The 12,199-nt window shown below is 34.6% G+C and overlaps 2 protein-coding genes across 3 annotated transcripts; one reads left to right on the top strand and one right to left on the bottom strand.

The window, feature by feature from the left end:
* Positions 1–2,278: 2,278 nt before the first annotated feature.
* Positions 2,279–11,921, bottom strand: LOC128856910 (gamma-tubulin complex component 3). 2 transcript variants are annotated; one of them, XM_054092353.1, is made up of 9 exons: positions 11,408–11,921; positions 10,695–10,951; positions 10,260–10,493; positions 9,887–10,206; positions 9,690–9,831; positions 9,079–9,619; positions 8,818–9,010; positions 8,426–8,747; positions 2,279–3,940 (listed from the first exon to the last, which is right to left on the bottom strand). In XM_054092353.1, exons 1-9 carry the CDS (start codon positions 11,526–11,528, stop codon positions 3,233–3,235), a joined length of 2,838 nt encoding a protein of 945 aa, XP_053948328.1. In that variant the 5' UTR covers positions 11,529–11,921; the 3' UTR covers positions 2,279–3,232. The 2 variants fall into 2 exon arrangements, with proteins under 2 accessions (XP_053948328.1, XP_053948329.1); XM_054092354.1 differs by lacking the exon at positions 11,408–11,921 and adding an exon at positions 11,034–11,123.
* Positions 6,806–7,804, top strand: LOC128856912 (peroxisomal multifunctional enzyme type 2). Its single transcript, XM_054092357.1, has 2 exons — positions 6,806–7,058; positions 7,301–7,804. Exons 1-2 carry the CDS (start codon positions 6,926–6,928, stop codon positions 7,513–7,515), a joined length of 348 nt encoding a protein of 115 aa, XP_053948332.1. The 5' UTR covers positions 6,806–6,925; the 3' UTR covers positions 7,516–7,804.
* Positions 11,922–12,199: the final 278 nt, after the last annotated feature.

Raw genomic sequence — 12,199 nt, 5'->3', positions numbered from 1 at the left:
TCCAACGAGTCAATCAAAATTGGTGTTTGCGGATGGCCGAATTAGGGCACAGTCGCGGCCAACATTTTTATTTAAAAAATAAATGTCATGAATGGTTCTACACAAAAATAATAAAGATCTCTAAATTGATCACCCTATATGTTATATATGTACCTTAGTGCGTAAATATGTTACTGGACATCACAATAGGCTGCTTGATAAGGGGAAAAGTCGATTGCAACACATAACAGAGCAGCAGATTTTTCACTTCAAAAGAAAAATAAAACGGTTAATATGAGTCTGTAACACTCTCAGTTGACCGCAACGCAATGCCGTCGCCGAATACAAGTATCATATACAACAATTTTACTTGTTTACTTAGAATTGCTTGAGCCATTTTGAGAATCGATATCAAAGCGAATGGCGGTTTGCACAAAGTTAATCAATTGCATATAATTTTTCAGTTAATTTAACCTTATTAACGAATATGCCGACACGTCGATGCTGCGTTGTCGGAACGACCTAGATTTATGTGCTACATTGGACTGCCACTACCAATTGATTCGAACTTTTGTGTCTACAACAACAACAGCAATGGGTTTATGTAGAACTATCGAACTTATATAAGGCGCTATGATGCATTATGTCAACCAAACGAACAGATTCTGGAACTCACTTCCGAGTAGAGTCCTTGATTTTGTTCGCACATTTTCGAACAGCCGGATCGTATAGTGACGATCACTACTTACACTATGCTACTATGCTTCGCCTGTCTCGACGCTTGGAACTAGTGACACGCAGTGGATAAAGCTACAGACATGCCAAAATACTGTCATTCGGACAGCGACCGGTTGCTTCCTGATGCTCCCTATTCAACACCTTCACAATGAGGCACAAATTCTCCCTGTAATGGAGCACAACAAACTGCCCAGCAAACAGTTCCTGCTAGGGTGCTACCGCAGGTATCTTCCTTGCAGACACCTGCTTGAGCCAGAGCCACCTCCTAGGCACGTCAGGAGACACCTTTTAAGCAACGCCGACGAGATCCAGGACAAACGTTCCCACGACGGTCGGTTCTACGTAACCGGAACTACTCGGATTTATATCCGGCCAAGGACTGTCACTTCAGCATTCCTCGTAAATGCACGGGAAATGTTATGCTGCTACAACAACAACAACAAGATCCAGGACAAAACTGACAGAAATCTACTGGACCAGACAGTGTTTAGACAGTCAATAAACGACATTCACCGGGAGACCCTCACCACCTTCTTAAGCTCCCGTCCTGTGAATGCCACCACCTATAGCAGATGAAGAAACACGTGTAACACTGGCACAATTACGTTCTGGATACTATAGCAGGTTAAATTCCTACTTATCCAGAATTGAATACTAAACATATGTCCGGCATGTGAAGGTACCCCGCACGACACTAACCACCATTTCACATGTCCTTTAAAACCTACTCATCTAACACCCCTCTCCCTCTGGACCCAACCCGTCGAAACAGCATTTTTCCTGGGCCTACCTTTAGATGAGCCAGACGATGACGACCGGTGATATACCCTACACCGACGGGCTTCTATTACTGTTAAAACAACAACAACAATGATCACTACTTGAAAATTTTCGATTATGAACTTAAGTAAATCAAGTAATTTTGAATAATTTGAGCGGTGCTTGTTTTTATTATCTTGGTTTCTTTGTCCTCTCTCTTTTTTAAGTTTTACAAATCATACATACGCAGTACTAACGTCGTTGGACAGCTCACACTGCTCGATCACCATGTATCTAGAGTTTTACTTCCGAATGAGTTTAATTGAAATCTTCAGATAATTGCATTGAAATTCACTCGGAAGTGAATTACAGAACTTGCCAAATAATTCATTTTTCATTCAAGTTTCTTTTTTTCGAAACTTTCAATCGTGAGCCATTCATTTTTATATCGTTGAGATATAATAAAGAATTTCTGGCACTTTCTTTAATGCAAATTATCTACATCCGTCAGTGTCAAATTAAGATGTAATTTAAAAGGAAATCAGCCAATTGAAAATTTGAATTTGCTCTGAAGCGAATATGGCTACACAAATTACACCTTTCAGTCTATCGCATCACCAGAAATATTGCGCATACTTATCGCATATATACCGTCACTCCGAAAATCATATGAAAATTAAAAAAAAAAAATTAGTAAAGAACTGAAGGACAATTCCAATCAAACATTCACTCATTTCAAGTTCATAAAGCTAAAAAAATTAATGATTGCTTCCTACTAAACTTGAAATAATCTGTCTTCAACTACATCATTGCAAATTTAAAATTTTATTGATTCAATTTATTTTTTTAGTTGGCAAGTTTGGACCATTTCAGGTAACAACTATATATATACATATAACACACTTTTCTTCCATGAGTACTATTTGAAAATATGGTGTATTTATTAAAAATTTCAATTTAAATGTGCTCAAGCATTTCTTGTGCTATTAATATGTCAAAGTTGTTTTCTCTTCTAATAACAGTATTTATAGGTATGCTTGACAATTAGTGAAATTATTAAAGTTCCACAAATTAATATTATAAATTTATGTATATATTTATTTAGGTCTTAAAATTTCAAAGTTCTGGTACGTTGTGGTATAAACTTTTACCATTAACAAAATTGAGAATCATTGATTTAAGAAAAGTACAGAACAAAACTTTAAAATGTATTCATTTAAATGTTGGAATTTAACAAAAACGTTACAAAGAATTTATTACATTCCACCATTTCTCTTCTTTTCTTTTTTTTATATTCTTCCTACCACATGCATAGATAAAATATTGCATTTTCTACAAGTTTTCGCATATTTTTCATATTATTCGATTAAATTTTACGAGCGAATGCTTACAAGATCTCACAACACGCCACATAGATGCAATCTTTTTGTTCAGCTAAAAGTATAGGACGTATTGAAGTTGCAACAGAAGTACATGGCAAAATTTGGTTGGCACTAATCTGGTGGTTACTAATATCCTTTCGCAATTTTCCTCCCTTCTTTGTCAACACTAATTTACGTTTTACCTGGTCATGCAACAATTTATTTTTGGCATACTGGCAATTAATTTTTGCCTTAGCCCAGAACATCAATTCTGCTGTTTCAGCATCGTGAATAGACGAGGGGAGGTTGAAATTGAAGTTGTATTTTGTATTTTTAATGTTAACATTGTGCTGCTGTTTGTGAACTGCCTGGCACCGCGGTGACATTGGTAAATGTCAATTTACAGTAGAGTATCGACTGCCTGCCAAACTTTTATTCCCATTAAACATAATACTCATTCGCATATGCTCGAACGTCAGCGGCACACACAGCCGCTGATCTCGTTTCTTGTAATACTCATTGAAATCCAGTCGTATGCCGAATAGTTGAAGATTATGGTCGTTATGGGAATTTAGCGTCAACAAGAAACAACGTACTGCCTTTTCATAATCGGCGCAAATGTTATCCAGTGATTTCGTGTAGCTCCCAATGAATTGATCGAATAACTTATGTTCCTGATCTCGCTCCAATTGACGCTCTGCAGTTACTCCAAATTCTCCCGCCTTTTCGGATGATATAATGTAATTTTCAAAATCCTTGCGTGCCGATAGCTCTTTAAAACAGACTTCGTAGAATTTTTCCTGCCACAATTCTAACCGTATTATACCATCGTAAACATTTTCCATATTTTGGCATAACTGCCCGGAATTGGAGTCAAGGAACGCCCCACATTTAATAGCATTAAGGAAATCATCATGAGCGTCGAGTATATCATCTAACGCTTTTGCTTGCTGCACACGATCCTGTAGTTCGGCCCAAGAGCATTCGATCACTTCAAAAAGTATGTAATACTGCATTTGGTGTATGAAATGTATCATTTCAGATGTGAACAGATGTAAACGATAGAGCACCTGATTCAGTTCACTCGCCATGGAACGGAGCGGCTGTAATGGAAAATTATAGTTTTAATAACGGCATAAATAATGGAACAAATCCGGACATATTTATGTATAGTCAAATACCCTGAAAATTCAAATTCAAATTTAAATTTCACAAATTCGGCCATTGTTGCGCGCCATCACCAACATTTTGTTTGCCGGTTGCTTCAATCTTTTCTTAGTCATTTTAAATAATAAATGGCAATCCTGCTGTTTCCGTGGCGCCGCAATTTAATGGCGGATTCTTATAGAACTCGACAAAAGAAAACGAAATGAAGGAGTAAAATTTTTGATATCTCGCTTAGTTTTTAAGTAATTTAATGTTAAAGTTCTCTAATTTAGCGAAAAGTTGGTGTTGCCATACACCTGAAATAAAAACGAAGTTCGTATGCAGAGATGTTCAGTAGAAGGTTCATTGTAAAACTACAGTATTTTTTGCTGTAATTTCAAGTTGAGAAATAATTTTGAAAATAAAAACATACAACTCATTCAAACTTAAAAACAATGATATTAAGCGTATCTAAAAAAATAATAAAGTAATTAAAATTAAATTAACACAGTATTTTTGTGTAGAACTCCGTTTCGCGCTTCAAAAAAATAACCCTCATCAGTCCAACTCCGGCTACGCAATCCACAGTATTTTTGCGTAGAACTTCTTTCTGTGTTAAAACCATTGAACCCAAAATTAAAACATCATATGCGTGTATGTAGTAAGGAGGCACAATAGCCCCCATCCCCACCATTAACACTAAACTTAAATACTTAATTTTTGTTTCATTTGCAGGCATCCGGCAACACCATACTGTTGTCATTCCAATCTTCTTCTTATTCGCGTTTAAAATTGGAAAGTGACTGTATGGACAAATGCATTTGCATTTTATTTTAATAAAAATAATTCGAATATAAGGATAAAAATAAGTAAAGAAGGCTTTTGAAGGCCTTTTTTATTCAATATCTCGAAAACTAAGCGAGATATCAAAAAATTTTGCTCTTTCATTTCGTTTTCTTTTGTCGAGTTCTATAAGAATCCGCCATAAGATTGCGGCGCCACGGAAACAGCAGAATCCCCTAGTAAATTAACGTTAATATAAGAATTGTCAAGGAAAATATTATATTTAATGAAAACTATATTATTTTTATTTACTTGTTCTCTTCACCTATCTATGCAAAATAAGCGGCGAACATCAGAAAAGTATCAGCATAGTATTTGCAACAGGGTTGCATATGTTTATAAGTGCTCAAATACTGCCGTTTTATTACGTATCAAGATCTCAAAAAAAAACCATGATAATTAAAAACAAAAAAATAATAGAGATAAGGTATAAAAAGTGTGAATTAATAGACGACTTAAATCGAAATAGCGACAATGAAAAATCAATGTTTAAACACTTTGATGTCTTATTAAATTCTATAAGAGCTCGAAATAGTAATAGCTAGATTTAGAAGCACTCAAGTAGAATGGCAAGAAGCAAGAAGTTGTGAAAAATCTAAAAAAAACCAGCTGCGAGATCAAAGGCAAATGTAAGCAACTAAACAGTTCTTCTAGTTTCTATAATTTGTAAGTTGGTAAGCTGCTAACGAGAATGGTAGAAGAACGATATTTTTTTTTTTTTGCATTTGATAAAACATTAATCCTACGAAAAAGTATGGGGTTATGGTATGAAACAAGACCCTGGAATATTTACATTCAAACCACCAAATTATAAAAACAAAATACAAGAATGTAAATGTTTTTGCCCCACTAAAGTCACTTTGTATGAATTCGCCCTGGTGTTTTTTCTTGATAAACTAGTCCTCTCACAATTATATTAGGAAAATATTGTCATACGCACTGCCAAAATGTTGCATACTTCATATGAAAAAAAAAACAAAAAAAACTGTAACACTTCTTCAAGTTATATACTAAATATAAAGAAATGAATACGGCTAGGACTCCTTACGATGCCCCGCCACTTGTTTTGAGAGAAATATTACGAATTTTCCAATGAAATTCACAGGAGATGTTGATTTAGTGCTTATTTTGCTAAAACTAGCACCAACACTATTCAGTTAATAATAGTTTTTAAGTTATTTGTTAATAAAATTTGTCGTTTACCTTCACCAAATTTATTTTAATAATTATTAAAACTGTGTAACATACACACACGTTTCTAACACTTTTTATTGATATATACCATAAATTAACAATTTAAAATGCATTTTTGAGTTGCAAACTGCCAGAAGCAAAAAAAAAAAAACAATGTGAAAAACGAGGCAACATAGGAACATAATTTCTACGCACTCTTCTCTTAGAATAATGAGATGATTTTCGCCTGCAGCGCTTGGTTTTTATTTTTAAATTATTTATATATATATATTTATATATATGTATATGTATCAAATATTAATAATATAATGAAAATCGCGCGACATCTATTCCGAATTTTTACCATCAGCGCTTTTTTGTTAAATAAAACATAGATATATGTATATAGATAAATATCAAATAATAATACAGTGAAAATTTGGAATAAAAAATCGCGGCGCTATTTTTTTAAATAAAACATATATGTATGTATTAACAAGTATATCAAATAATAATAATAATAGTGAAATTATGGAAATGTTCCCGAATTCAACAGTTTTGTGAGTAGAACACGAAAATATGACTACCCCAGCACTTTGCATTGTTTCAAGAAAAAAACGCTATTATATAGTTACTGGTTAATTCTTAGTGGAAAGGAGCAAAATATTGTTTTCTAATATTGGTAACCCTAATGCATATGCTTATGCGCTCATGTCGATAACGTTGTTCATGTTGCCAAGCTTGACGGCAGCATGTGTATAAACATTGTGAAGTGTTTTAAATGGAGCATTCGTCATAAAATCCACATGCGCAGCAATTTTTTTATTTACTTGACATTTGATTTTTCGGCTGTCGGCGTTGTGTGGACTTTGATTCTGGTGCAATAAAAGCCTAATAATTTCAAGTTTTGTAAAAATTTATTAAACATGTCGCTTGCTTCCGACGCCGTTTTTCAAAAAATTATCGATGGTCTGAAAGGAAATGAAGCCAAGGCAAAGGCTATTAATGGTGTCTTCCTATATAAAATTACTAAAGATGGGAAACTGGCAAAAGAATGGAGTAAGTAGTGATTTCGTTTAATTACTAAAAGGTGTGACTTTGCTTTTCGTTTAAAATATATAAACTCAAACAACAAAAGTCGCATAACAAGATTAAGCATGATAGGGTTCAATGTTCATCAATTACCAAGCTATTATTTTTTGCATATGTTTACAAAAGCGAATTTGTAAATTACATGCGTTTAACAATTACTCATTTTGAGCAGATATTTACCTATAACTAATATTTTCTATATTTCATAGCCTTGGACTGCAAGAATGCAAAAGCATACGAGGGCCCTGCCAAAGATATTAAAGTCGATACTACGCTGACTGTGTCCGACGATGACATGGTGGACATTGCTCTGGGAAAACTCAATCCACAGGCTGCTTTCATGAAGGGAAAACTCAAAATTTCCGGAAACATTATGTTAACCCAAAAGTTGGCCCCTCTGCTTAAGACAGATGCTAAATTGTAAGGATTTGCATATGCACTATGTGCAAAATAGTCTATAAAACATTCAATGCAACTGGGAGATGTAGAAATGTTGATTCCGTTGGAATTCTACTCTTGGTGTATAAGTTCAATATTTGGGAGATAAGTTCAAAAGTTATATTTTATTCAATGCAAAGGGCATAATAAGCATTGTTTTATGAGCATAATTTAACTAAATAATTGTAATTGTATTGTGTAAAATATATACATACTGTATGTAATATTGGATGTACTGGTTCAGTAAAACAAAGTTTAAATCATTTTGTACTTTAGCATTTGTTTCTTCTTCTCTACTTGTCTTATCAAACGTTTTTTTTTATTTGGGATTAGATTACCTACTAATCACTGTGTATTAAAAGTGTATACGTAGAAACCCTTCATTGTAGATTATCATGCCATGAATAATTAATGCCTTTTTATGTTGTTTCTTGCAATTGAATTTTGCACGTAAGGCAACGAATACTAGACTCATTAATTTCATTGCTAAGGTTCAGATTTCAACGATTACGAGTCACTAGAGGTATTTCACCTTTCGAAAAGCTGTATTTTTTTATCGACTTAGTAATAATTAGCTCCTTTAGAAGTGAACATTTTATGCATTTTCGCAGTAATTAATCCTCTAATACTTCATTTTAGTTTCGATTTTAGAAAAAATAAAATATTCACTGTAATGGCTGTAGTAATCCCCGCCAAAAATTGCATTCGAAATTTTTGACGTAAACCAATACATACTGCCAAATATTCATTTAATAAATGCGTCACCTAACCGATTGGGCAGGGCGATGTAACATTCAATTTATGAACGAGCGAACGAGCCATTATTTGTGAATCTTAAAGATAGCACAGCCAGTTTGTGTTGGAAACTCAGGAAAAAAATATTATTTTAGTCTTACCTTGGCATTGCACTTTTGATCCTTCCAGATTTTTGATGAAAGCACAAATTCCATGTGTTTCATACGCCATAACGGTTTAAACAGTATTTGATAAATGCCCATACATGGTTCAAGCATAGTTGCTAAGGGACCGCGCACGGTATACTGCAATGATAGTATATCCCAACCGACGTCGCCATCACATGGAGTCAACAATCGTACATCTAAATGATTGAGAATTTCCGGATCATCATATTGTGCGTTTGTAGAACGTATTGCGGCATCCATTATCGATGAAAGATCGTATGAGTAAAGCTCCTTAGCCGGTTTATCCAGCTCACATCTATAATCAAAAAAGAAAATTAATATATATATGACATCTTTCCAAATATGTAGTATTATCATTGGCGTACTTCAAATTTTCCATAAGAATTCCAATGAAGTCTCCCTGTCCTAGCAATAGATAACGACGCATTGCTTGTAGGTGTTCAAGAAGTTTATGAGGACCCATGACTATATCTAGGACGCGTTTTGAAGTATTCAAGTAAATAGCATCGATGGTTGAATGCAATTTTGTATCGGCAACATGTGAAAATATATGATCCGCTAAAATACAACAATTAACTTTATACTTGTAAACAAAGCCCATAAGTCATTACTATTCAACCCCTTACCATTTTCTTCAATGCATTGGCGTAGTTCATCGCGACCCTTTACCGCTCTATTATCTTCACATATTTCACAAAGGAAATTTATGCTTTTTCCTGTAACCAGAATTTTGTGTGCCATTTCCGTGGAGACAAAATTTGGTAGCATAGCTGTGCGAACACGATACTTATCATGCCACAGACGATCGGGTCCAACTTCTGCTAAACATTCAATAAAGAACTCACCATGCGGATCGTTGATTTCTCCTTCTAGCAGCCAATGTGAAAGCATTTGATATAGTGGACCACAAATGGCGAGCAACAGTTCACGAACTAAGGACTTTACTGAAGGGTTGCCGTTATTCAGAAAACTGTGTACCGTCGAAGCAAGCGCTCCACCTTTTTTCTCCTGGCACGCCTCGGCAATGGTAGCCAACCACTTAAGCCTCTTTAGTGCATCAACCGACCATACGAGAATTTTCATCAATGTAAGACGTTCTTGACGCATTGGTACGATACTATTACCTTTTAAAATAGTATTGTGCTCAAAATCTCTTTGTCTATTCAACTGGAAAGAGGATAAGTTATTGTTTTTGGTATACTATTTTGAGTGAATAAGAACAATTTTTAAGGAATACCTGTTCCTGAAGAGTAGCGACCATGCCATAATATCTGGTCAGCTCATTTTTCAACGCAGATATAAATCCTTGACCCATGAGGCCTAAGGGGCACAAACCACTCTTGGTATCTGTATATGACTGTACTAGGTCGTGGTAATAACTGGAATAAAAACATATTAAGTCATATTTCCATTACATCTCTTCTTAAAATATACCCCAACTCGGAGAGTCTCAGCAACATGCCAGCCTGCACTACATTTAAAGTCTTCGCCTTTGAATCCAATTTAAAACGACCTGAAATTACGTCCTTTTTAAGGTATTTGCCTTGTATACCCATGAATGCATATATGATATTTTGTACAATGTCGTCGTTGAGATTATGCTGAATTTCAAGTGATTTACCACCGTCGGCACGCAGAGGTAAAATTTTTAATCGCGGCCCGCCACTGCCGCCTGCCGAATCACTTTCAGGGGTCATTCGGCGAATAGCATTTCGTCCAGATAACATTGGCGTGTGTTGATATAAAGAACTTGCCTAAAAAAAACGTATCTTAAATATTTGAATGCTGCGTGTAAATTCTAGCTTACATGTGTTGATTTCATGGCCGACGGAAGCACGGATTGCTGCAAATGCGCTTGTGCAGCAGATTTATGTAACAAATGTGAACGTATCGATTGGAGCGCAGAATTAGCTGTAGTCACTAAATTGCTGCGGTGGTTGTCACCGATACAACTATTGTATCCATTCTCGGGAGGATATTTGGAGTCAGCCATGAAGTATAAGAAAGTCAGCAAAGCGGTACGTTTTTGTTCATCCGGAAGCTTTCGAAAAGGAAAAATAAACATGAACCCTTTTTTATAAATACTCTGTCAATATATCGAGACTTTGAATTTTATTTGGTTTGAGTATTGAGCAAAAAAACAAAAAAAAAGGTTTGGGGAAAATATTCAAAAAATACTAATTGAATTAATTTATCAAAACTCCTGGATAGTTTGGTGAAATATTGTATTATTTATGCGTACCGATGCTTTTAGCTGCTCGTGAAATTTTAAAAACATTGCGCTATTGTTTCCAATTCCTGTTGTATCCTCCGAAGAGCTTTCGCTATCGACTCTTGCTGTTCCAGTGGGCAAGACATTCGATGTCGCGTTTCTTGAGGCTGTGGCATCAAGATTGCGTGTGATTTTCGTCAGTAAAGAGGTTTCGTCGTAAGGCAATGTTGAGCTCAAAGCTGTCGGACAGTTGGATATGTACTGTGTTACGTGCCGCAAAATTTCTTCTGCAAAAAAAAAAACAAAATAAATAACAAAGACAAAACATGAATGGATTACTTTCAAATAGCATAATTTATTTACACGCACGTAAATAATTCATGAACGATTTTTGAGCAACATGAACTTGATTATGGATTTAGCTATGAACAGAGAAATAACGCACTTCTTTCAAAAAAATGTTTTTTGAATAAATGTCAACGTTGCTTTGAAATATGTTTTTACTCAGTCTACAGACACATAACGGCAAATCAAATACCGTTACCAACTTTATCCATTTACAATTGTAAGACTAAACAATTTTTAATATTTTTTAACGAAATGGACGAATTCTCTGCGCGAAGCTGTGTACACCTATATACATATGTATATTCAAGTTTTTTTTATAAATTGCTTTCAGAAGAGTGTCAGTACAAAGAAACAAAGTGCTTATAAAGAAATCAATAATATAAAAAGCTACTTACTGTGATTATCAGAAGGGCCGGCTAAAGTTTTGCATAATTCCTCTAACAATTCATAGATATTCTTAAAACTACTACCACTCCCATCTCCACAGCCACCGCTATCCAAAACATTCGTCGACATTATTTATACATATACAGAAACCAAGCTGTGGCCAGACCTTGTGCAGTTTTTTATACACAAAACGACCTCAAATTGCACTGACTACACTACTTTCCTATTTAGAGTATTTCAATGTGTACGTTCTTATTTTTTAGCTCCAAATAGTGCGTTGTATACAATTGGCTCCAGTCACACTCAATAAATTTTCGCAAACAACTGCCAGCGCTTTTCTTTTTCTGACGGATGCCTTTGGTCTCAGCTTGTTTTCATTTACTGCAAACATATATAATTCCACAAAATATTTCAGAACTAAAAAAATTACACCTTTTCATATATAATTTATTTATGCATTTTTTCTATAATATTCAAATCCACCAAATAGCAAAATTTGCGCTTAAATATTGTGCGAAAAGGAGAAAGATAAAACTAATAAAAGTTGTCAAATTATTTTGAATGAGTGTTTAGAATCCACTTGGAATGTAAGTGGTAAATTGTGAATGAGAGATGCATTTAGAATTAGTAGAGAACTTTAAAGTATGATATTAGTATTGGTCCATTTGATTGAAAATTTATTACCATAATATATAAAAATAAATTGTTTAAGGAGATGGACGTCTTAAAATGGTATTTCCATTGAATGTAATATTTCATTCGACACATTTTATTTCTAAAATCCTCACAGATACCTCACC

The sequence above is a fragment of the Anastrepha ludens genome, chromosome 3 (genome assembly GCF_028408465.1).
Source record: "Anastrepha ludens isolate Willacy chromosome 3, idAnaLude1.1, whole genome shotgun sequence".
Classification (NCBI taxonomy): domain Eukaryota; kingdom Metazoa; phylum Arthropoda; class Insecta; order Diptera; family Tephritidae; genus Anastrepha; species Anastrepha ludens.
The sequence above is the reverse complement of the archived record's forward strand: the minus strand, read 5'-3'. Positions and strand labels throughout refer to the sequence as shown.

Bases quoted from the DNA above. Each gene is read 5' to 3' on its own strand.
- LOC128856912 (XM_054092357.1), top strand. From the start codon at position 6,926: ATGTCGCTTGCTTCCGACGCCGTTTTTCAAAAAATTATCGATGGTCTG. The intron at 7,059-7,300 runs GTAAGTAGTGAT...TATATTTCATAG, and splicing joins GAAACTGGCAAAAGAATGGA to CCTTGGACTGCAAGAATGCA.
- LOC128856910 (XM_054092353.1), bottom strand. From the start codon at position 11,528: ATGTCGACGAATGTTTTGGATAGCGGTGGCTGTGGAGATGGGAGTGGT. The intron at 10,207-10,259 runs GTAAGCTAGAAT...CGTTTTTTTTAG, and splicing joins CGGCCATGAAATCAACACAT to GCAAGTTCTTTATATCAACA. The intron at 9,620-9,689 runs GTATTCCTTAAA...TCCTCTTTCCAG, and splicing joins TCGCTACTCTTCAGGAACAG to TTGAATAGACAAAGAGATTT.